The sequence below is a fragment of the Dasypus novemcinctus genome, chromosome 9 (genome assembly GCF_030445035.2).
Source record: "Dasypus novemcinctus isolate mDasNov1 chromosome 9, mDasNov1.1.hap2, whole genome shotgun sequence".
NCBI classification, from domain to species: Eukaryota; Metazoa; Chordata; class Mammalia; order Cingulata; family Dasypodidae; genus Dasypus; species Dasypus novemcinctus.
This window is the reverse complement of record NC_080681.1, coordinates 1,677,336-1,703,163: the sequence shown is the minus strand read 5'-3', so window position 1 is coordinate 1,703,163 and position 25,828 is coordinate 1,677,336. Positions and strand designations below refer to the sequence as shown.

Genomic DNA, 25,828 nt, shown 5'->3' with positions numbered 1-25,828 from the left:
TGATTCTCCTGAGGGCTACAGAGACCCATAGGATCTATGGACATGGCAGATGGCTCTGGAGTTCAGTGCCTTGTCAGTTGGCCCTACTTTGGAGTTTGTGCTACTGAGTGTGATAGTGTTAGACTCAGATGTGACCTTTCTACACATGCCTCTTCTGTCACTTTTACTGGACCTGTGGTTGGCACTGGGGTTCGTGTATACTGAGGAGACCTAAATCTCTGAACTGTCCATGTGACAGCCAGGCCCTGAGCCGCAATAGACTTGCAACTCCTACCCTCTGGTTTATTGGACTTACATCAGCCAGCTAACAGGGAGGAGGAGAAAGCCAACCACCACATGAGGGAGGCAAGAGTACCTACAACTGCAAGCAGAATTACATCCATCCTTCATGTGGAATCTAAGCCCCCTCTCGATATAGAGGTGGAATGGACATAACCATCCCAGGATCCACAGGTTGTAGGAATAGAGTATGGGCTAGAGTGGACTCTCTGATATTCTACTATGGAATTATTGTGATTACTAATGGAAGAAATTGTAGCATTGATGTGGAGAAAGTGGCCACAGAAGCTGCTGATGGTTGGGAGAGAGAAGATGAGATATGATGTGGGGGCATTTTCAGGACTTGGATTTGTCCTGGGTGGGACTGCAGGGACAGATGCTGAACATTGTACATCCTGCCATGACCCACTGTGACAGCTGGGGGAGAGTGTAAACTACAATGCAAACCATTATCCATGTGGTACAGCAGTGCTCCAAAATGTATTCACCAAATGCAATGAATGTCCCACATCAATGAAAGAGGTTGTTGATGTGGGAGGAGTGGGGCGAAGGGGGTGGGTGGTATATGAGGACCTCATATTTTTTTAATATAACATTTAAAAAAATAAAGAGAAAAATCTTTATTAGTAATCAGGTGTCAGTTTTTTTCCTGCTGGGACCCTATGTGTGTCTATATGGACTCTCCTAATGCCTAAAATAGTTTTTGATGTCACCACAGAAAATTCAGAAGGGGAATTATGAAGGGGAAATTAGAAGGGGAAAATGTATGGTTTTGGAAATCTCCTCATAGGACTCCCCTACCTGGTACTTTATCTACTAATGGAAATGTTGCTTGTATATTGTTAAACCTTGTAAGGGAACAGGTGAATAAGTGCAGGCCTTTATTAGGATATGCTACATATGGTGGTTTGTTTAGGATGGTTAACCACTGAATCTATCACTCTAGACTGCATCACCCTGTCTGCATGGAACAATAGGAGAGAATCCATGATGTGGGGTGGTTACCCCCTGAGTTGTGTAATTTTACCCTCAAACTAGAAAATGATAGTCTTTTACAATAGTAGGCTTACCACTAAATAACTGGGGCTTGCCAGCCCCCTAAAGGATGGCTATGGAATTGTGGACAAAATGGGGGCAGAATTTGGACCATAATTGGACTGCTTGATGCATGTGGGGAGAGCCTTAAGTCTCTGCCACCCTATATGACTCATTACCCTATACTTGAAGTAATCGCAAAATGATCAAGGCTAGATATAGAGAAAAGTGTGCATCCTGATGGTTCTACCCATTGACCATTTTTTTGCCAGGTAGTCTTGCAATTGTCACTGAAAAACATATAGACTTTAGCCAATTACACTGCTCAAGCTCTTAATGATTCCAAAGTAGCATTAACTTATCAAGCTAAGAAACTACCCAACTAAAAATGTTGTTTTACAAAATAGGATACATTACATGTTCTCACTGGAGGTGGGACGTGTGCCCTCATTAATGTTTAATGTATATATCTTCCCAGTCACTCACAATACATTTCACAAACTCTAAATCATAGGTAAGAGAACATGAAACACATTGATAAATTAGCTACTGACCCCTTATCTAATTGATTTACTTTCCTTTCTTGGTCCTGGTGACATGTTTTTATAGGTCTACTAGTTTTTGGTGGAGGACTTCTATTTTTCTGTTGTTTTTTATACTATTGCTGTGGAATGTGGATGTGATGCTTGTCCTATGGTCAATGTAGGTCACTACATGGGGGTGGAATATGAGAATCCAAGGACTGCATTCCTCCTAAATCCTCAGCATGTTGCCACCTGCATGACCTTGACATAAGTTAAAGTTTAGCAACCCTCCCCAGAGGGGAGATAATGTATAGATGGTACCATAACCTGAATCTCCTCAGAGTGGTAAAACTTCATTCCTGGATAACATCAACAGGCTTCATGTGTGTTTTCATGGGACCCTAGCAGAAACTCTGTTCTCATACCCTATGGAATGTTTTTCTTCTGAAACCCTCATATCACCATTCATTTTCTTTTGTAGAGTGTTATCTTCATTCACCAAAGGCCACAATTGGAGACTCTCTTCTGTTCATACATCTCAATAAAGTTTATGTCTGACTGTGCCAGGTACATTGTTTGGTCTTGCAGTCACACCAGCTCATGTCCTTCAGGAGTTGGGTTCAAACAGTTTAGAAAAGATAAAAAGACAAATTTAAAAATATTAATATAAGGGTAGGCTTAAAAATATATTAGAGTTAAACATAAAATGTGTGATACTATGAGAAATGAATTTAAATAATAGGATGAGGGAAGCGGACTTGGCCCAGCAATTAGGGCATCCATCTACCACATGGGAGGTCCGCGGTTCAAACCCCAGGCCTCCTTGACCCATGTGGAGCAGACCCATGTGCAATGCTGATGCACACAAGGAGTGTGCCCAGTAATGAGAGCTGCCCAGCACGAAACAAAGTTCAGCCTGCCCAAGAATGGCACCGCACACACAGAGAGCCGACACAGCAAGATGATGCAACAAAAAGAAACACAGATTCCTGTGCTGCTGACAACAACAGAAGTGGACAAAAAGAACACACAGCAAATGGACACAGAGAACAGACAACTGGGGGGACAGGGAAGAGAAATAAATAAAAAAATAAAAAAGCTTTTTAAAAATTAAAATAATAAATAATAGGATGATTTATAATGAATTAAAAGGTCACTAATTATGGACCAGGTGGTGGTGCAATTAAAGCACTGTACAGAAGCTGGGGGACTATGTCATGGGAAGTTTATTTTCCTTCCTCTTATGGTAGCACTCATTCTTTCTCTTAGTGACCGACAGCCCCTAAGAAAAGCCCCACAGCTGAAAACCTTTCTAAGGACTCAGGACAAAAAGATGATAGAATGTCAAAAGTCCAGAAACAAATGTGAAAAATAAAACTGGTATTTCCCATAGTCAGCATCATTTTCCCTTTGTTCTTTTGAAGAAATATATTGATTCTCTTTATTTTCTAATGTAGACTTGTTTGTCCTCTTATTTGTAGACTCGTTACAATGTTTTCAGTTACTCCTCTTCAAAGTAGAAACTAAATTGCATTCTGTGTATGTTTTCACATTAATGTTTAATTTTAGTGCAGAACCTTCTCTCATTTCAATCCCATAACAGTTCTTTGAAATACATATAAGTGCGGTGGTATACATAGTGGTGAGTTTTGTTTGTATGATTATATTTAAGTAAACCTGTAAAATGTTTTGCTAAGAAATGAAATGTGATATTTCCAAGCTCCTAAATGCATATTTTCAAGAAAATGGAAAATCCATCCTCAAAAAAATTAAGTATAATTTAAAAGCATGACATCAGTTATAATGTCAAAAGTGTATGAAATAGACAGTGTTAAATTTAACAATTTGTACATAAATATCTCATAGCCTTCACCAAAGTAAATCTTAAAGTGAAATATCAAAAATATTTAAACCCCCTCTCAATCAGAAACAGAGTGGGCATAACCATCCCCAAACACTCAAAATTGAGGAAGGAACAAAATAGGGGGAATTCAACTATGGAACAAAGTAGGCTTATTATTATTCAAGAATGGAAGGACTTGTATCACTGATATAAAGGCATTGGCCATCAGAGGTTCTGTGAAGAGAGAAAGGGAAGAATAGGTGTAACGTGAACATTTTTGGGACGTTTGAATTGTCCTGCTTGGCATTGCAATGATGGACACAGGCCATAATATATTTTATCAACAATTGTGTGGAGTACAGTGTAAACTATAATGTAAACCACAGTTCAGACTTGGTAGCAATGCTTCAATATGTGTTCATCAGCTGTAACAAAATTACGACACTAATGAAAGATGTTATTAATCTGGAAACTATGGTGGAAACTATGAAAACTATGAAAACCCCTGGGCAGAGTAAAGGCTGTGTGATAAATTTGTGTTTGTGGATCGCCTGTGTGTGCAGTTGGCTGTAGCTTGGAGAAGAGGAAAGTCAAATAGGTGGGAGAGGGCATACGATAGACTCCATAATTTACAATCTTTCTCCTTCACCAGCATATTGCAATAAACAATACTGGGTCATTACATTTAGATTCTTAGCAATGGCTCAAAAGACTAGGTCATGTTTTCAGACCAGAGCTTCTCTCATCTAAAACGTGGATTTAAGCAGGTACAGAGCAACTCTACTTGGTCACGATATCCTTGTTGCTCACAGAATGGCCTGTGAGGGTCATCATGAGCATCACCAGGAAGCTTATTAAAAATGGAGAGTTGGAGTCCCCACTCCAGAATACACAAGCAAATCTGCATCTTAATAAGATGTGCAAGTAATTGGTGAGCTTAGTCCTGCAAATTCCCAGCGGTTAGAAATTTCTCTGAATATTCTAAACTTAGACTGTGTTGATGGTTGTGCAACTCTGTGAACAAACCAAAAAACAAAATACATTGAATTATGCACTTTGAATGAATGAATTTTATGATGTCCAAATTATATCTCAACAGTCATTTATAAAAATTTAAAGGCTCAAAATGTACTCTCAAATATAAACTCTCTCAAGAATTGCCACACTAAGATCAAGACCTCAAATATTTTGGGAAAATACTTAAAGAGGAAGAAAAAGAATCACATGGTGTTTCCAGAAATAGATGAATTATAAGTGATAACTTGATGAGACTTATAGCTGTCTTTAAAAATAGTTGAGACCAAATAAAAACTATTTTTGAGGAGAAACACCAATTAGCCAAGAAATCAAAATCTTGACAGTAACAAGTAACAATAGATTAGTGTTATAAATAAAGACCAAGTTACATGAATTTGTTAAAATTATTGTATTAGGAGGAAATATAGATCTTAAAAATGAGAAAAGTTTAAAAACAAGCATTAAATATGGAACAAACTAAAATAATGGTTAAAATGGAAGAAAGATAGCTACATGTTTCTTAGACTTACATTTTCAGATATAATATAAATTTCAAGGCTAGTTTTATGCTGTTTTTATGAGATACAACTAAAGCAAGAAGTGGGTATGTTGGGAGAAAAATATGGAAAACGCCATTCCAGGCAAAAATTCACATAAAGGAAACTGATGTGGTGTTTTAAAATCAGGCCCCTTCCCTTCCAAAATGTACCAAAAAACAAAAAAAAAAAAAATCATGAACTATAACTATATGATATAAGACTTAATCAGGGAGAAAATAGAACATATATAAAATATACACACTTTTAAAAATACCATATAGGGAGGAGGCTTACCTGAGGCATACCTATCAGGCATATGAATGTGTTCAAGTGTACATGGGGCATTGTCATGGGGGTGGAGATACACAAAATAACCAAAAGAATACAAAAATTCCCATCCAGAGGAGTTTTGCCACACTCTCTGATGGGATAGCAAGAATCCCCTGAATACAGGGGCAGTGACTGGTGAAGGAGAATGTAGCACTGACAGGCCCTTGATATTGATGACTGTACTTATGAACCTTTTCTTTTGAAACTGAAACTTGGCCTAGTATTGTAGGTTGCCTAAAAGTTACCTTCTGAGAGATTTCTTGTTGTTCAAATGTGGCCACTCTCTAAGCCAAACTCAACATATAAATGCATTACCTTCCCCTGGTGTGTGAGAGATGAGTCCCAGGGATGAACCTCCTTGGCACCAAGGGATTACTACTAAGAAACAACTAGCACTGCAACTTGAAAAGGGCCTTGATCAAAAGGGGGAAAGAGTAAAGACAAATGAGTTTATATGGCTAAGAGACTTCAAAATGAGTCTGAGGTCATTCCAGAGGTTACACTTCTGCTTGTCTCAGCAGGATCTCATTGACTGCCCCAGTAAATACTGCCTCAAATAGCAGGGCTCCTGAGGTCTCTGGAGACATCTAGACACTATAGTCAAAGCCAACATTCAGGAGCTTTGTGCCTTGACAGTGGGCCCTATTTTGGAGTTTTTACTCCCAAGTGTGACAAAGTTGGATTCAGTTGTGGTTTCCCTACACATGGCTCTTCTGCCCCTTCTATTTGAACTTATATTTAGTACTAGAGTTGATAGGTTTATGTCCAAGAGACTTGTCTTTGGACATTCCATGTGCCACTTGGCCCCTGAATCTCAATAGAGCTGAAACTCCTACTATCCAATTCATTGGGCTCCTCCAGACAACTAATGAGGAAATGATAACAGACAACAAACATCCCAAGGAACAGAGAAAGTGTAATAATGCAAGCATGATAGTATCCATTTGTCCCATGGGATCTAAGCCCCATCTCAATTAGAGGTCATCACTATCTGATAATCATCAGGAGTGGGAAATGAACAATGGACTAAAATAGACTTATTGTTATTCTACTATAGACTTACACTTATTCTAGCCATGGAAGAACTTTTATCATTGACATAGAGACAGGGGCCACTAGAGGTTCTGAGGGGAGGGAGAGGGAAAAATAGGTGTAATATAGGAGTGTTTTTTGGGAATTTGGAATTGTTCTGAATGAGGTTGCAATGACAGATACAGGCCATTGTATATCTTGTCATAACTTACAAAATTTTGTGGGAGAGAGTTGAAATTATAATATAAACTATAATCCCAAAATAGTGGCAATGCTCCAATATGTATTCATCAGTTTCAACAGATGTATCATACTAATGAAGGATGCTGTTAATATGGGAAAGTGTAGGAGGGGTAGGGAGTGGGGCATATGGGAATACCCTACTTGTTTTTGTAACATTTATGTAATCTAAGTGTATTTAAAATTTTTAAAAAACTTCTCCTTCTTTGGAATTTATGCTCTTGAGTGTGGTAGAGTTGGCCTCAGATGTGGTCTCTCTATACATGCCTCTTCTGTCACTTTTACTGAACCTGTGGTTGGCACTGGGTTCATGTATCTTCAGGACACTTGAATCTCTGGATTGTCCATTTGCCAGCTGGGCCCTGAGCCTCAACAGAATTGTAACAACTACTCTCCAGTTCATTGCACTTACCCAGGTCAGCTAACAGGGTGGTGAGGAAGGTCGATCACCACATCAGGGAACTGAGAGAGTCTACAACTGGAAGCAGGAGAATCACATCCATCAGCCATGTGTGATCTAAGCTCCTTCTTGATTTAGTGGTGGAGTGGACATTGCCATCCCAGGGTCCACAGAATAGAGGAATAAATATGGATTAGAGTGGATTTACTGATATTCTACTATAGAACTATTTTGACTCTAGCAATGGAAGAATTTGTGTCATTGAGGTTGTGACAATAGACATGGAGTTGCTGAGGGCAGGAAGAGTGAAAGAGAGTGTGACATGGGGATATTTTTGAGACTTGGGTTGTACAGAATGATATTGCAGGGACAGATGCGAGACATTATGTATCCTGACATAATTCTCTGAATGGACTGGTGGGAAGTGTAAACTACAGTGTAAACTAAAATCCATATGGTGTAGCAGTGCTCTAAAATGTATTCATCAGATGCAATGAATTTGCTACACTGATGAAAAAGGATGTGGGAGGAGTGGGGGGGGTGGGGAGTAAGGTATATGGGAGCCTCATATTTTTAATATAACATTTTGTGTGATCTATGTATCTTTAAAAAGTAAAAAACTTAAAATGATAGTAATAAAGAAAAAATGCACATACAGAAAGCCTATTAAAATAAAATAAGAAAATAAAAATATAATATTCAGGTTTCCACATAGAAATATCTCCAAATATTTATATATATATGTATGTATGTATGTATGTATAAATCTCAATATAACCTCATTTCTTTATATTATATTTGTTTCAAAATCTATGCATCTCTTTATACAATATTCACTTTTTATTGGTGGGATTTATTTGAATATTCTGAATAAGAGTTCTTTGTCAAATATATATCCATATATATATATATATATACATATATATATATCAAAAACTGTCACCTACCATATGGCTTATCTTTTGGCTATTGTATTGTGGTCTTTTGATGGTCACAAGATTTTAATTTTAGTATAGTCCAATTTATCAATATTTTCCTACATTGTACTTGATATCATGTGTTCCATGAATATGGTTCTTCAAATGTAGGACTCTAGGACTGATTCAATTGTTTCTTTGGCCCAAAATACAATGTTAAGTTCTTGCTAAAGAGAAAATGGAAGCTAATGATTCATTGTTGATTTTTAATGACCTGCTTGCATAGAGTGCCCAAGAGATGAAGTTATGGCTGCCTCAGTTGACTGATAAGTTGATGAGTAATCAGATGGTGAGTTGTTATAGCTGCTTCTGCCTGACAGAAAGGGAATGCCAAACTTAGGGATTTAAAGTTTCAGTACAAGAGTACTATGTAATTCAGAGCCCAGAATAAAACAGGGATTACTTAGGAAAATATAAAACAGGCTAATCATTTCAGAAGCAAGGTGATAATGCAGAGTTGAAGAAATATCAACTTCAGGGAGCAACTATCAAGCCTCAGGTCTGGAAGAACAAAAATGTAATAGTAGAATCATCAAAACTAAGGGGAATATGTTGTGCTTCAATGTTTATATCACATCTTTCCTCACTATCTAATTCTAGACTTACAATGAATTTAACTCTGTAAATTGTAGACAAATGAGAGCAAGGCAAAATGAAAAATTGATTGTAAGCCTACAAATTCTATTTAAGTGGAGATTCCATTGACTTTCTTCCTCTACTCTGGAAGGGGATGATTTTGCCATATTTGCACATTCATTTCAATACTACTGATTAATGAACATTTGAGATGTATGGATTCTCCTTGGAACTCTTGCCAGAGATTTATGGAATTGTTAAAGTCATTCAGAATCAAGTTTAGATAAAACAAAGAGGCCTCTGAAGGGAAAATATGGGTTGTTTTATTGGAGTAATGTACTTAAATCCCTGAAGACTGCTCTGAGGTTTTCAATATTACTAAGAAGATCAGGAAAGTAGACAAAAAAATAAAAGAAAGCAAAAAACAGTTACCCATTAAAACTTTCAAGGTTAGAAATGTCCTACATGCACTATCCAATATGATAGCTATTAGGCAACTTTCATTATTGAGCACTTGAAATATAGCTAGTCTGATTGAAAAATTGAATTATTAATTGTATTTAATTTTAATTAATTTAAATTGATGTCAGTAGCTTCTGCCATGTTGTACAGCAAAGCTAGGTAGTGTCATTTCTTTTCTTCTTTTTTTAATTTTAAAAAAGTCATTATTTTTTGCATTCTTATATTACTTTGTGCACCCAGAAATGCAAACAAAATAAAATGACTTTACTACACCACATACCCCAGTTCTGGCTTTGAAAATATAGTCATCAAAATTCTAGTATAAAAAGTTAAAAATTACTAATGGAATGTATCTTTATTACATTTTATTTTGTTGTCTCTGCAACCTATGCATCTAGATTATTTGTAGTGAGTAAAAAATGGGTTATAGTCTGATACCAAACTACCTGATATTTTATTATAAGATACCAAAGTTCAGCTTAAATTCAATATCACAAAATAAAGAAATAATGGTGTCAAGTAATTGTAGTTATCTCAACTCAGTGGTTTAATTTTTAATAAAATAGAAAACTGAAGTGGCTTTCTTTCATCTCATTTTTCTGTGTTGAAATTTAACATAATTTTCAATTAGCATATTTATGGAATATTTTTACTGTATTTATTGGCAAAGATTTGGAAATGTGTCCAGAACTTTAGACAACTGAAAAGCATAATGATTAAATTGCTGTTGAAGCAAAGCAATGGCAAACTATTACTATTGATAACATCTAAACTTTTGAGGATACAAGATTATTTTTTCCTTTTAAAACTATTTATAGTATTAGACAATTTAGTACCTGAAAAAATTAGCTTCTGTGAAGATCTGTCCTTTGAAATCTAAAAGGGGATCCTTTACCAAATATAGTTTTAGTCTACTCAAGAGAGTATCCAAAGTTAGTAGTTGACTTCTATAGACCATAAAATTATTTACAAAAATTATTTCTTCATCATCAATAGACAAATATTTGTTCTGTGCTTGAATTGCTGGACACTTTTCTAAACAGCAGATATGTGTAAAGTCTTCACTATTGTCCGTATGGTTGTATAAGTTGGCTTCCTCTAATTCAGTTTTTGGAATTTTAGTTTGAACTATGAATGTCTGCAAATTCGTAGTTAATCTAGTAATTGTTAATCTAGTAATTGTTTCATAGTCTAGTAATTGTTTTCTTTTCAAGGAAATACTGCACAAACAGGCTTGCTCTCCATTGATCCAGGCTGAGATATCTGTCATTCCCCAAACTGAAACAACTGAGACTCTGGTCCATGGCTTCCAAAATTTATCATCAGTAACTCCTGAATGAAAATTTTCATCTTGATATAAACATAAAGGGAAACAAAGCAATAGTCTCTGCAAAACTTCTTTCTAAGTTTCATATAAATAGTCTATTGCACAAAATTTGAATGCTGGAAACATACCTTCTTTCTTCGACAGGAGTATGAGTTTCAACAGCTGCTTCTAAAGATTTTGTGATACCCGACTGATATCTATCTGGCTATCAGCCTCTGAGGTAAAATTGCCTGCTATGGTTCATTGCTGGGAAAGTTGGCCATTTCCAAATATTATGAATAATATTAAAATTCTGAAAACCTTTCTAGAGAATAAACTGTGGTTCAATATGGTGATTAACATATAATCTTAAATAATAAAATAACTGGTGAATGCGTTTCTATCTTCAATATCAACCCTGCTGCCATGAGTATCTGACCTTTGGTTTGGAGAAAGTGAACAAATATGATGACATCAAGAAGGTGGTGAAGCAGGCATCATATGGCTCCCTGAATGGCATCCTGGGCTACACTGAGGACCAGGTTGTCTCCTGAGACTTTAACAGTGACACACAATCTTCCAGTTTTCATGCTGAGGCTGACTTTGCCCTCAGCAAACACCTTGTCAAGCTCAGTTCCTGGTACAGCAATGATTTAGGCTACAGCAAGAGGGTGGTGGACCTTATGGTCCACATGACCTCCAAAAAAGTAAGAGCCCCTGGACCACCAGCCCCAGCAACAGCATGAGAGGAGGAAAGAAGTAGTCACTGCTGGGGAGTCCTAGTCCAACTTGATCCCTCATAGCTGAGAATGACCCATCCTCTACAGCTTCCATACCAGACTCCTGATTGAGAGGAGGGGCTCAGAGGGCCCTACCTTATCATGTACCATCAATAAAGTACACTGTACCCAGTCAAAAAATAATAATTAACAAATTGATGAAGGAGACCAGAAAACTGAAGTAAAGAGAAAAATTTATAGACAACTAATAATTCCAGTAACACTGCCTATAGCCCTAGGTGCTTAAAAGTAGTTAGGTTCACAATGAAATGGAAATTATATTCAGTTATTTACCCTCATGGTCATGTACTTTTCAAATAATTAAAATAAAATACAAAACAATAGAGGAAAGATGGTAATTACTCTATTCTATATATCCTAAAATAATTACTAAACTGCTAGCCAAACATGTAAACAGAAAATCTTCTTTTGGGGCTATTTCTAAATTTTGACTAATGTGTGATTGGTATAAATAAACCATATTCTTATAGAATCAAAACACAGTGTTAGAGTAAAATCTACCTGGAGGCAGATATTTAATTTATATGAAGTAGAAGCTTTGGATTGATCTTCTTGGATATTTGAAATAGGTGTAACCTTTTAGGTATTAGTGTGCATCAGATACAAAAATTGACAAACTACAAAGGAATAGTATCTCACAAAATGGAATGAGAATTTTACATGTTACTAGATAAATATCTCATCCGAAGAGAAAAATGGACAAAGAAATTGGACTGAAATTTACAAATTAAATCTTACACATGGAATATAAAAATTGAAAAATTAAGTTATATCACTAATTTTCCCATATGAGCAGAAAAATAATTTCAAAAAAACTTATTAAAGCTGGTTAAAACACAGTGAGAACAATACTCTGATATTCTGCTGATAGTAGTGGTAATTGATGTTATTTTCTAGGGATTAAACATTTTACTATAACAGTCAATTTAACAAACCACATTTATTGGCCTGGAGGTTGTATTTTCAAGTATGATTTTAAAAGTCATCATCAGTATAAACAAAATTGCATGTAATAATAAATTAATTGAATACTCCAAGGTAACCAAAAGAAGATAGATGTAATATGAGTTTTCTGTAGGTCCTAGGATAATTTGAATTGGAATATAAGTAGAATAACAAGTAACAGTGAAATGAGCTTATAAATAAGTGGAGACCTGAAGAATCTATTCTTAAATTGTTGAAGATTAAAAAAAGACAGAAGATGAAGAGGAGAATAAACAAGAGAAAGAGGAAAGGGAAACCATAAAGTCCAGGATAGAAAGTAGGGATGAAGGAAGGAATTACAGAATAAAAGGGGGGAAATGGAAAGAAAGGAAAAGGAAGGCACAGAAATTTGTGGTAGAATATTGTATTCAGAAAAGGTGAATTAGAGTCATAAATATGTGGAGATGAGACATGTTCAGAATTATTTCAGGACTGTCATAGACTGTGATTCCATATAACAAAACAAACCATTCCTGATGATTTTCTATACTGATCTGGATAATAATAAGAATGTTATCATCATGACTTTTATACATTCTTAACTCTTAAGTGACCAAAAATCACCACAATTTGACAAATCCTATAATGTTTCTGCACTGAACTCCACAAGTAAATATTTAAGTAGCTTGGATCAACAGAATTCTTAAAGACAAGTTATGAATTTTTATGCCTTCCCATTTTAACTACAGATGCCCTAAAAATAAAGTCACTTCCAGAAATAAAAATTTTAAAATGCTATTTTCATGACAACCCTAAAATTTTGGTAGATTGCAATGTATTTGGAAACACTCACTGTGAGTGTAAAACATCCAGAATTTGCTCCCAAATAGAACATGATAATATGAAATTGATACTGGAAAGAGAAATATTGAGTCAAGCATTTACAAACTCTCATTTATTACACAGAAAATAAGTTAATAAAATATTGACCTGGTACACTCTTAACACAGCACAATGTTAAACTCTCTTGATTAGAAATTGGAAAATAAAGATGTCTATCTTTAAAAGTTGTTCATATTAATTAAAACAATATTAAAATCAAGAAATCACTTTGCAAGTTTTATCACTATCACTTTTCCTAATGCTGTCTGCATGTCCTTGTTTCTCAGACTGTAGATGAGAGGATTCAGGGTGGGGGATAACACCGTGTAAAGCACAGATATCAACAATTTCAGGTAAGAAGATTTGATATTTTTTTTTATTGACTTTGTAATAATATTACATTAAAAATATATATGTGAGGTCCCATTCAGCCCCACCCCCCACCCCCCTTTCCCCCCCCCCAACAACACTCGTTCCCATCATCATGACACATCCATTGGATTTGGTAAGTACATCTTTGGGTACCTCTGCACCTCATAGTCAATGGTCCACATCATGGCCCATACTCTCCTCCATTCCATCCAGTGGGCCCTGTGAGGATTTACAATGTCCGGTGATTACCTCTGAAGCACCATCCAGGGCAGCTCCATGTCCCAAAGACGCCTCCACCTCTCATCTCTTCCTGCCTTTCCCCATACCCATCAGCCACCATGTCTACTTTTCCCAATCCAATGCCACCTCTTCTATGTGGACATTGGATTGGTTGTGTCCATTGCACCTCTATGTCAAGAGGAGGCTCAGATTCCACATGGATGCTGGATGCAATCCTCCCATTTTCAGTTGTAATCACACTAGGCTCCATGGTGTGGTGGTTGTCCTTCTTCAACTCCATCTTAGCTGAGTGTGGTAAGTCCAATAAAACAGATTGTAGGTGCTGGAGTCTGTTGAGGCTCAGGACCTGGCTATCACATTGTCAGTCCAGAGATTCAAATCCCCTAAATATATCTTAAACCCTGACACTAACTGCACCTCCAGCACATTAGCATGAAAGTCTTATGAAGGGAGATCCCATCTGAGTCCAGATTCATCACACATAAACACCATTTCCAAAGAGGGGCCATCTGACCTGGTAGTTAACCCCATTGGCCATGACCATAACTCCCATGGGTCTCTTTAGCCCTCACAGGAACCAATATCTGGGGGTTGTATCTGCTTTATCTGTCTCTCTGACTCTGCTCAGTTGTGCATGAGGGCAATCCTTCTGCCAGCCTCCAGACTCTTTTTTAGAAACTCGTAGCCATATAAACTCATTTCTCCTTTCCATTTCCCCCTTACTTTAGGTCAAACAGCATTTTAAAGTCATGGTATTTTATGTAGACATGGATATTCTGCCGCTCCGCATTGAACCTTCCGTATAAGGTCATTTTCCAGTTGCATCATCAGTTGGTAGTTGATAGTGGTCCCTCGTTGCCAGGGAGGCTCATCCCCGGGTGTCATGTCCCACGCTGGGGGGAAGGCATTGCATTTACATGCTGAGTTTGGCTTCGAGACTGGCCACATTTGAGTAACATGAAGGCTGACAGGAGGGAATTCCCAGGCACAATGTTGCTCTAGGCCTTGTTCTTATTTTAGGTTTATCAGCTCACAAGCATAGTCATTGGCATCAGGGGCTCACTGTTGAACCCTCACTCCCTCCCGGTCCCCGCCACTGTACCTGGGAGACTGTCGCTGCTCCCCTAGGGACCACAACAGAGCACCACTGGCCAGGAACCCAGTACCCCCCCTACTGTGGTTTTTAATTGTTGCCACTATGAGTATATCCATACATTACCATGCACCCTGGACATATGTTCTGTACAGCTCCCTGTCAGCCATATATCACCTGTCATTGGTATCCCATACCAGTATCCCTCCATTGCCATTGTTGAAACACTCTGTGATCTAGAACTCCCCGAGATTTGAAGCCCAATATAATGTCATGGTCCCTTACTAGGGAATGGCATATAGCGATGGGTTTAAAGGATAGATAAAGAACTTGGATAAAGTTAGATAAAGAACTTAGATAAAGAATGTTGACTTGAAAAAATTCCACATCCTATCTTTTTCTTTCCCCCCCCCCCCCTAATTATTCAGCTTTTCTTCACAGGAGTCCTGGACCACAGCAATGTATATATATAATATACAGCACTCCCACACATCCACCAGAAAACCTTTTCCCTTCCACAGTGATACTCTTACGACCTATTCATATCATATTTACTTAAAGTGATGTACAGAGTCTGAGACCTTAGCTTTCTAGCAAGGTGACATCTGTGCTTACATTGTGGTGCATACTTTAGGATACACAGTTCTTTACATTTTTAGTTATCCTATGTTTTACATTATGGTTTACATTATCAGTCTGCCATCTCCTATATGTTATGGTGTAATATTACATGTTTTATATCCATCCTTGTGTACTCTCAAGAAACTCCTCTCTTACCCCCTATTTACTTTGGTTCCACACATTTAACGTCCATTTTCCCTTCCACCTTGGTGCCCACAGTGACAGCCAACCTCCGTTTCTTGAGGAGCCACTTCCAGAGATAGATGGAATAGTGTTCAGGGCCTAACTTGCTCAACTGCCCCAATGCCCTGGGAGCCACCCTTTCTCTCGAGGGATACAGTTCCCTCTATTTGATGACATTAGTCCTCCCCAGGATGTGGGTCCACCCCCACTCTCACTACTTGGGTTTCTACCCCATGGTGTCACCCACTCTGGCAGAATGAGCATTTAGACATTCCCCAGGAGCCCGTCCTGCATCAGACCCTCCCCTCCGAACATTCTAAACAGGTAACCCTCTTTATTATATTTTGATATGATTTTCTCGGCATTTTACTCTCCACCAACACCTGACCCTCTCCTGTGTTCGTATGCTACCCCTCCCTCCCCCCACTTTTGGGCAACGTTACCCATCCTTCCCTCCCCAGCCACCCTCAAACCCGCAAAGCCCCAACCAAAGGCAACCCCTTGCCCCCCTTTTATCTCTTCTTTGTGTTCATACTTACCACCATCTCGTCTTAAATTCCACCCCTGCAGACATCGGCTCATATCCTTCCTCCACCCTCCGATTTCCTGTAAACCTATCGTTCAGTCTCTTGCTATCTAGGGCAGCTTGTTTATTTCATATCATTGAGGTCATGTAGTATTTGTCCTTCAATGTCTGGGTTGCTTCACTCAACATAAGGTTCTCAAGATTCATCCATGTTATCACATGTGTTTGTAGTGTGTTTGTTCTTAGAGCCGAGTAGTATTCCATTGTGTGTATATACCACATTTTATTGATCCACTCGTCTGTTGATGGGCATTTGGGTTGATTCCAACTTTTGGCAATAGTGAACAATGCTGCTATGAACATTGGTGTACATATATCGGTTTGTGTCCTTGTTTTCAGTTCTGCTGGGTATATACCTAGCAGTGGTATTGCTGGGTCATATGGCAAATCTATGGCTAGTTTTTTGAGAAACCGCCATACTGTTCTCCAGAATGGTTGGATCCTTCTGCATTCCCACCAGCAGTGGATGAGTGTTCCCCTTCCTTCACATCCTCTCCAGCACTTGTATTCTTCTGTTTTTTTCATAGCTGCCAATCTTATGGGTATAAGATGGTATCTCATTGTAGTTTTGATTTGCATTTCCCTGATAGCTAGAGATTTGGAACATTTTTTCATGTGCTTTCTTGCCATTTGTATTTCTTCTTCAGAGAAGTGTCTGTTTAAGTCTTTTTCCCATTTTTTAAATGGGTTGTTTATCTTTTTATTTTCAAGATATAGGAGTTCTTTGTATATGCAAGTTATAAGTTTCTTATCAGATATATGACTGCCAAATATTTTCTCCCACTGTGTGGGCTCCCTTTTTACTTTCTTGACAAACTCCTTTGAGGTGCAGAAGGCTTTAATTTTGAGGAAGTCCCATTTATCTATTAGTTCTTTTGCTGCTCGTGCTTTTGGTGAGGTATTCATAAATCCATTTACTATTACAAGGTCCTGTAGATGTTTCCCTACACTGCTTTCTAAGGTTTTTATGGTCTTGGCTCTTATATTTAGGTCTTTGATCCATCTTGAGTTGATCTTTGTATAAGGTGTGAGATGGTAATCCTCTTTCATTCTTCTACATATGGCTATCCAGTTCTCCAGACACCATTTGTTGAATAGGCCATTCTCTCCCAGTTGAGAGGGTTTGGTGGCTTTATCAAATATTATGTGGTTGTATATGTGAGGTTCTATATCAGAGCTTTCAATTCGATTCCATTGGTCTATGTGTCTCTCCTTATGCCAATACCATGCTGTTTTCACCACCGTAGCTTTGTAGTATGTTTTGAAGTCAGGTAGTGTGATTCCTCCAATTTCGTTTTTCTTTTTCAGTATGTCTTTGGCTATTCGGGGTCTCTTTCCTTTCCAAATAAATTTCATAGTTAGTTTTTCTAGTTCCTTAAAGAAGGCTGCGTTGATTTTTATTGGGATTGCATTGAATGTGTAGATCAGTTTTGGTAGGATAGACATCTTAAAATTGTTCAGTCTTCCTATCCATGAACAAGGAATAGTCTTCCATTTATTTAGGTCTTCTTTGATTTCCTTGAACAATCTTGTATAGTTCTCGGTGTATAAGTTCTTTACCTCTTTAGTTAAATTTATTCCTAAGTATTTGATTTTTTTATTTACTATTGTGAATGGTATTTGTTTCTTGATTTCCTCCTGATCTTGCTCATTATTGGTGTACAGAAATGCTACTGATTTTTGCGCATTGATCTTATAACCTGCGACTTTACTAAACTCATTTATGTGTTCTAGAATCTTCGTTGTAGATCTCTCAGGGTTTTCTATGTGTAGGATCATGTCATCTGCAAATAATGAAATTTTGACTTCTTCCTTTCCAATTTGAATGCCTTTTATTTCTGGTTCTTGCCTCAGTGCTCGAGCAAGTACTTCTAAGACAATGTTAAATAGGAGCGGAGACAGTGGGCATCCTTGTCTTGTTCCTGAGTTTAGAGGGAAGGAGTCTAGGATTTCTCCATTGTAAACAATATTGGCTTTAGGTTTTTCATATATACTCTTTATCATGTTCAAAAAATTCCCTTGTATTCCAATCTTTTGGAGTGTTTTTATCAAGAAAGCGTGCTGTATTTTGTCAAATGCTTTTTCTGCTTCAATAGATATAATCATGTGATTTTTTTCCTTCAATCGGTTTATATGGTGTATTACGTTGATTGATTTTCTTATGTTGAACCATCCTTGCATACCTGGGATGAATCCCACTTGGTCGTGGTGTATAATACGTTTAATGTGTTGTTGAATACGATTAGCAAGTATTTTGTTAAGTATTTTTGCGTCTAGGTTCATTAGAGAAATTGGTCTGTCATTTTCCTTTCTTGTGATGTCTTTGTTTGGCTTTGGTACTAGGGTAATGTTGGTATCATAGAAGGAGTTGGGTAATGTTCTATCTGTTTTGATGTTTTGGAATAGTTTCAGCAGGATTGGTGTCAGTTCTTTCCGGAATGTTTTGTAGAATTCACCTGTGAAGCCATCTGGCCCTGGGCTCTTCTTAGTTGGGAGATTTTTAATAACTGATTCTATCTCTCTGCTTGTGATTGGTTTGTTAAGATCATCAATTTCTTCTTTTGTCAATATGGGCTGCTTATGTGTTTCTAGGAATTTGTCCATTTCCTCTAGATTGTCATTTTTGTTGGAATATAGTTTTTCAAAATATCCTCTTATGATAGTCTTTATTTCTGTGGGGTCAGTAGTGATATCGCCTTTCTCATTTCTTATTTTGTGTATTTGCATCTTCTCTCTTTTTTTCTTTGTTAGTGTTGGTAAAGGTTTGTCAATTTTGTTAATCTTCTCAAAAAGCAGCTCTTGGTCTTGTTTATCTGTTCAAGTGCTTTCTTACTTTCTATTTCATTTAGTTCTGCTCTTATCTTTGTTATTTCCTTCCTTCTTCTTCCTGTTGGGTTACTTTGCTGTTGTTTTTCTAATTCCTTCAAATGTGCAGTTAGTTCTTCAATTTTTGCTCTTTCTTCTTTTTTGATATATGAATTTATGGCTATAAACTTCCCTCTCAGTACTGCTTTTGCTGCATCCCATAAATTTTGGTATGTTGTGTTATCATTATCATTTGTTTCAAGGTAGTCATTGATTTCTTTTGAGATTTCCTCTTTGACCCACTGTTTTTCTAAGAGTGTGCTGTTTAATTTCCAAATCGTGGTGTGAAATCTGGGCTTCTGTCCCTTGCAAATCTCCAGCTTGACTCCACTGTGGTCAGAGATAATGTTTTGTATGATTTCAATCTTTCTGAATTCGTTTAGCCTTTCTTTGTGGCATAGCATATGATCTATCTTGGAGAATGATCCATGTGTGCTTGAGAAAAATGTATATCCTGCTGTGTTTGGGTGTAGCGATCTATATATGTCTATTAGATCCAGCTCCTCTAATATACTATTCAGATGTTTTGTTTCTTTGGTGATTCTCTTTTGAGATGTTCTGTCCAGAGTTGATAGTGGTGTATTAAAATCCCCCACTATAATTGTAGATGTATCTATTCTTTCACTTAGTTTTTCCAGCGTTTGCCTGACGTATTTAGAGGCACCCTTGTTAGGGGCATAGATATTTATGATTGTTCGATCTTCTTGACAGATTTTCCCTTTCACTAAAATGTAGTATCCTTCTTTGTCTCTCACAATTGTTTCACATTTAAAGTCTATTTTGTCTGATATTAATATAGCTACTCCTGCCTTTTTTTGGTTATTGTTAGCTTGTATGATTGTTTTCCAGCCATTCACTTTCAATCTCCATGCGTCTCTGGGTCTAAGATGTGTCTCTTGTAGACAGCATATGGATGGGTCATATTTCCTTATCCAATGTCCCAGTCTGAATCTTTTGATAGGTGAGTTTAATCCGTTGACATTCAGTGTTATTACTATCAGGGAATTATTTGTGTTAGCCATATTTTGATTGGATTTGTGTTTGTCATATTTTGTTTGTATATTTTTTTTGTCTTTTTTGTTGTTGTTGTTGGTCTTATACTCTCCTCCAACTTTGCCTTTCCTGTTTTTTCCTTTCTTCCTGCAGAACTCCCTTTAGAATTTCTTGAAGGGGAGGTTTCTTGTTGGTATACTCTTTCAGTTTCTGTTTGTCTGCGAATATTTTGAACTCTCCATCATGTTTGAATGCTAGTTTAGCTGGATAGAGTATTCTTGGTTGGAAATTTTTTTCCTTTAGTACCTTTACTATATCATACCACTGTCTTCTTGCCTCCATGGTTTCAGAAGAGAAATCAGCACTTAATCTAATTGAGCTTCCCTTGTATGTGATGGTTTTCTTTTCTCTTGCTGCTTTTAGGATTTTTTCTTTGTCTTGAGCATTGGATAATTTGACAAGTATATGTCTTGGGGTGGGCCTGTTGGGGTTTATGACTTGTGGAGTGCGCTGTGCTTCTTGGATATGTACATCTGTCTCTTTCAGTAGATTTGGGAAGTTTTCAGCCATTATTTCCTGCAACACTCCTTCTGACCCCTTTCCCTTCTCTTCACCTTCTGGAATGCCTATAATACGTATGTTTGAGCGTTTTGCATTGTCATTCAGGTCCCTAAATCCTAATTGGATTTTTTCTATCTTCTTATTGACCCCTTCTACTATCTGTTTGATTTCTGATGTACTGTCTTCCACATCACTAATTCTCTGCTCTGTCTCTTCTAGTCTGCTGATATTTGCTGCAAGTGTATTTTTGATTTCTTGAACTGTGGTGTTCATTCCCATCATATCTGTTATGTTTTTGCGTATGTCTGCAATTTCCCCTCTAAGTGATGTCTTCATGTTGTTAACCTCTTTCATTACTGCATCAAATTTGTCGGTGATAAATGTTCTGAGATCTTTCATTGCTTGTGCCAAGTTTTGCTCCCCTTCGTGATTATTGGTTTGTTGTTTGGATTCAGCCATGTTTTCCTGATTATTGGTTTGGTTTGTAGATTTTTGTTGCTTTCTGGTCATCTCTTTATTTTGACGAATTTAATCAGTTCCTTAGCTTCTTTGTCTGCTCTTGGAGGTTAATTAGTTGTTATTTTTGCATAGGTGTTATATCTTCTCTTTGTCACTTTTTTCTTCTTATTCTAGTTACTTGTTGTTGGTTAAGTTCACTTTAGAGGAAAGTATTAGTGTTGGGGAAAGGCAATTGTGTAAGCAAGGGAAAAGTGTAAAGTAGTATTGGTGATGTATGTTAACAAAGCAAGAATATGAGATCTGGGAGGATGGAGGTTAGATTTATGTAGATTGTATAGAGTTATAGCTGTAGGTAGAGTACCTTTTATGAAGTAGATGACTGAATATGGGAGGAATATGGTATGAACTACAAAGCTATTGATTTCATGAGAGAGGGAAAAAGAAAAGAAAGGTAATAGTTTCAAGAGTGGATAACAGACAGAAAACAGAACAAAGGTATTAGAAATTAAGAGTTAGACACTTTGTGGATCAAAGAACGGGAGGTGGGGGGTGGAATATAGAAGAGACAGTAGATGATAGTGGATAACAAGATGCAGGGAAAGGGGGATAGTGTAGGTAGCCTAAATCAGTTCACACAGAAATGAGGCAGTGGAGGATGGGAAAACCCAGCAAATGTGAGGTGTTCCCTGTATCACCTATTGTATACTTGAATTAAAATAAAATAAGTGGAAGATGAGGGACAAGAGGGAAAGAGAAAACCGAAAAAAAAAAACTAATTATAATAAAGAAAAAAAAGAAAGACAAGAAGAAAGGAAGAAAGAAAAAGCGGATGGGCAAACGGTGGGGAACGGATAGGGGGAAGAGAGATACAGGTATACACGTGTCACAATTGCAACACTATCTAAAACAACAACTTCCCCCCGCTTTGCCCTAAAACCCCCGTCTGTCTGCCCAAATGGGTCTGCAAGCACCTCCCTTCCCACAAACCCCCAATAGGCCGCCCAGGGCCCACGAACTCCCCAGTACTGTAGATGCTCAAAAAAAAAAAAAAATTAAGTAAAATAAATTAAAAAAACAACACAAAGAACAGAAACCCCTCCGCAGGCCCGGCTCCGCCCGCCGCGGAGGCCTGGACCGGCTCTGCCCGGCTCCTTGCGCCGCCACAGCCTGGCCTGGCTTTGCCCGGCTCTGCTCGCTACAGCGGCCCAGCCGGCTCCCGCGTCCACCTCCTGTCACCGCGGCCTGGACCGGCTCTGCCCGGCTCCTTACGCCGCCGCGGCCTGGCCTGGGTCCTCCTGGCTCTGCTCGCTACAGCGGCCCGGCCCAGCTCCGGCGTCCGCCTCTCGCCGCCGCGGCCTGGACCGGCCCCGCCCGGCTCTGCTCGCTACAGCGGCCCAGCCGGCTCCCGCGTCCACCTCTCGCCGCCGCGGCCTGGACCGGCCCTGCCCGGCTCCGTACGCCGCCGCGGCCTGACCCGGCTCCGCCCGGCTCCGCTCGCTACAGGGGCCCGGCCCAGCTCTGGTGTCCGCCTCTTGCCGCCGCGGCCTGGACCGGCCCCGCCCGGCTCCGTACGCCGCCGCGGCCTGACCCGGCTCCGCCCGGCTCCGCTCGCTACAGCGGCCCGGCCCAGCTCCGGCGTCCGCCTCTCGCCGCCGCGGCCTGCACCGGCCCCGCCCCGCTCCGTACGCCGCCGCGGCCCGGCCCGGCTACGCCCGGCTCCGCTCGCTACAGCGGCCCGGCCCGGCTCCGGCTTCCGCCTGTCGCCGCCGCGTCCTGGACCGGCCCCGCCCGGCTCTGTATGCCGCCGCGGCCCGGCCCGGCTACACCCGGCTCCGCTCGCTACAGTGGCCCAGGCCCGGCTCCGGCATCCGCCGCCCGCCGCCGCGGCCTGAACCGGCCCCGCCCGGCTCCGCACGCCGCCGTGGCCTGACCCGGCTCCGCCCGGCTCCGCTCGCTACAGCGGCCCGGCCCAGCTCTGGCGTCCGCCTCTCGCCGCCGCGGCCTGCACCGGCCCCGCCCGGCTCCGTACGCCGCTGCGGCCCGGCCCGGCTACGCCCGGCTCCGCTCGCTACAGCGGCCCGGCCCGGCTCCGGCTTCCGCCTGTCGCCGTCGCGTCGTGGACCGGCCCCGCCCGGCTCCGTATGCCGCCGCGGCCCGGCCCGGCTACACCCGGCTCCGCTCGCTACAGTGGCCCAGGCCCGGCTCCGGCATCCGCCGCCCGCCGCCGCGGCCTGAACCGGCCCCGCCTGGCTCCGCACGCCGCCGCGGCCCGGCTCGGCCCGGCTCGGCCCCGCCCGGCCCCGCTCGCCGCAGGCGCAGCCCGGCCTGGCCTGGCTCCGGCGTCCGCCGCTGCGGCCCAGCCTGGCTCAGCCCCACCGAGCGGGGCTAGATGCCTCGTCTCCGCCTACCCAAGGAGGGAATCCTCTACAGGTAGCTGGGATCTCCGTGTATATTTCACAGACGGATCCTCTCTGTTACCTTCCCTCCAAATCAATGTCCAGACACCTCCGGACCAGCAAAAATCCCGAAACAATCCGGTCCCAAAGAGTCTCCAATGCCGCCCAGCCGATTCCCTGCAGAGGACCCTAACAGGGCTGTTCACTCAGCCGCCATCTTGCCTAAACTCCCAGATTTGATATTTTTTGCAAAATATGTAATACTCCCAGAGAACAGGAACAGTATCACCAGAGTGAGGTGAGACAGACAGGTTGAAAGAGTTTTTGTCTTATCTTTACAGATGGGATTCTTAGAACAGTGGTAAAAATGTGAACATATGAAACAACCATTAAAGAAACACACAAAAACCAAACAACAGCTAAGAATAATAAATGTATCTTCTAAAATGTGCTCTCCATAACAGGAAAGCATAAGCAGTGATGGAGTATTACAGAAGAATTAATGGACTATGTTGGACCCACAGAAACTGATAGAGAATGTACCTGCTACATGAATGGCACCATAAACACATCCACTGAGCCATGATGCTGTTGCCATCTGCACACAGGCTCCTCTGTGCATAATGCCCTCATAGTGCGGAGGATGGCAGATGGCAGCATAGCGGTCATAGGACATCACTATAAGGAGAGCATACTCTGTGCCAAAGGATAATACAAAAAGAAAAACTTGCATGGCACATCCTAGGAAGGAGATGGAATGACTGTTGTTCAAAGAGTTCATGATGGGCTTAGGAAGAGTGACAGAGATACAGCAGATGTCAATGAAGGACAAATTCTTAAGAAAGAAATACATAGGCACTTGGAGATGCTGGTCAGTGGTGGTGATGATGATAATGAGGAAGTTCCCCATCACTGCTGCCAGTTAAATGAGGAGAAAGAGTGTGGCATACAGTCTCTGTAGCATCCAGTCATCAGGGAATCCCATGAACAAGAATTCCATTATGATGGTCATGTTGATAAATTTCTCAGGCATGCTGATTCTTCAGAGTGAAAACAGAAAAACAAAACACAGCAGGCTTATTCAGAGCTCTGCACCCGATCTCTTCTGCTAGTGCCTTAAATGCTTTTCTATTATGAGTGGTATGCTTAGTTATAAGTCTATTATGGGATAATTCTAACATGTGAAATTGATTTCCTTTTAAAATATGTAGAGTACACTTTGATTTATTGGACTGACCCCACTCAGCTAACATGGAGTTGAAGAAGGTCAACCACCACACCATGGAGCCTAGAGTGTCTACAACTGAAAGCAGGAGGAGTGCATCCAGTACCCATGTGGAATCTAAGCCCTCACTTGACATAGGTGTGCAATGGACACAACCAATCCAATGTCCACAGAGAAAATGTGGAATGGATGTGGGAAGGGTAGCCATGGTGGCTGCTGGGTTTGGGGAATGGGAGGAAGAGATGAGATGTGGAGGCGTTTTCGGGACGTGGAGTTGTCCTGGGTGGTGCTTCACGGGCAATTACAGGACATTGTAGACCCCCCCAGGGCCCACTGGATGGAACGAGGGAGAGTGTGGGCTATGATGTGGACCATTGACTACGGGGTGCAGTGATATTCAGAGATGTACTTACTGGGTGCAATGGATGTCTCACGATGATGGGAGAGAGTGTTGCTGTGGGGGGAGTGGGAGGTGGGGGCGGTGGGGTTGATTGGGACCTCATGTTTTTTTAATGTAATTCATAAAAATAAATAATTTTAATTTAAAAAAAATAAAATAAAATATGTAGAGTGAATAATAATAATATAAACATTAATAAATCTGCCTATGAGTGGGGCATGAACACAGAAGGGCTACATCACTGACTGTGCCTTCAGATTCTGGAAGGAGAGAGAATAGTTTTGGAGCATATTCTGAATACACTAGAGCTAAATTTGTTTACTAACATGATCAACAAAATATGTTCTCCTTTACCTACAAAGTTTATTTTATTTATTATTTATTTATTTTATTTATTTTAAAAATCCTTATATATCTGTGCACTTTTCTTGACCTCCAGCAGAAAATATTTTAATTTCCTAAGAATAGAAAAATGCCATATACTTTCTAGAGCTGTGTAAAATGTTGAAGGGAAATTCGATGACAAATAAAGAAAATATATATTGGTATATCACTAGGTAAATCAACTCTTAAAATCCCTATAAGTGTGTGTGGAGTTGTATAAATGTGTGTGCACATGTAAGTATTTGCACATATCTATATGATATAGGTAATTTTAAATGAATTAT

The 25,828-nt window shown here is 39.9% G+C and overlaps 1 protein-coding gene across 1 annotated transcript in view; it reads right to left on the bottom strand.

The window, feature by feature from the left end:
• LOC139439600 (olfactory receptor 14I1-like) overlaps positions 1 to 24,211 on the bottom strand; it is a 68,312-nt gene extending 44,101 nt beyond the window's left edge. Inside the window, exon 1 of the mRNA XM_071217154.1 lies at positions 24,079 to 24,211. Coding sequence (XP_071073255.1) covers positions 24,079 to 24,211 — 133 coding nt within the window. The remainder of the gene's footprint in view (positions 1 to 24,078) is intronic.
• Between the last annotated feature and the right edge of the window lie 1,617 nt (positions 24,212 to 25,828).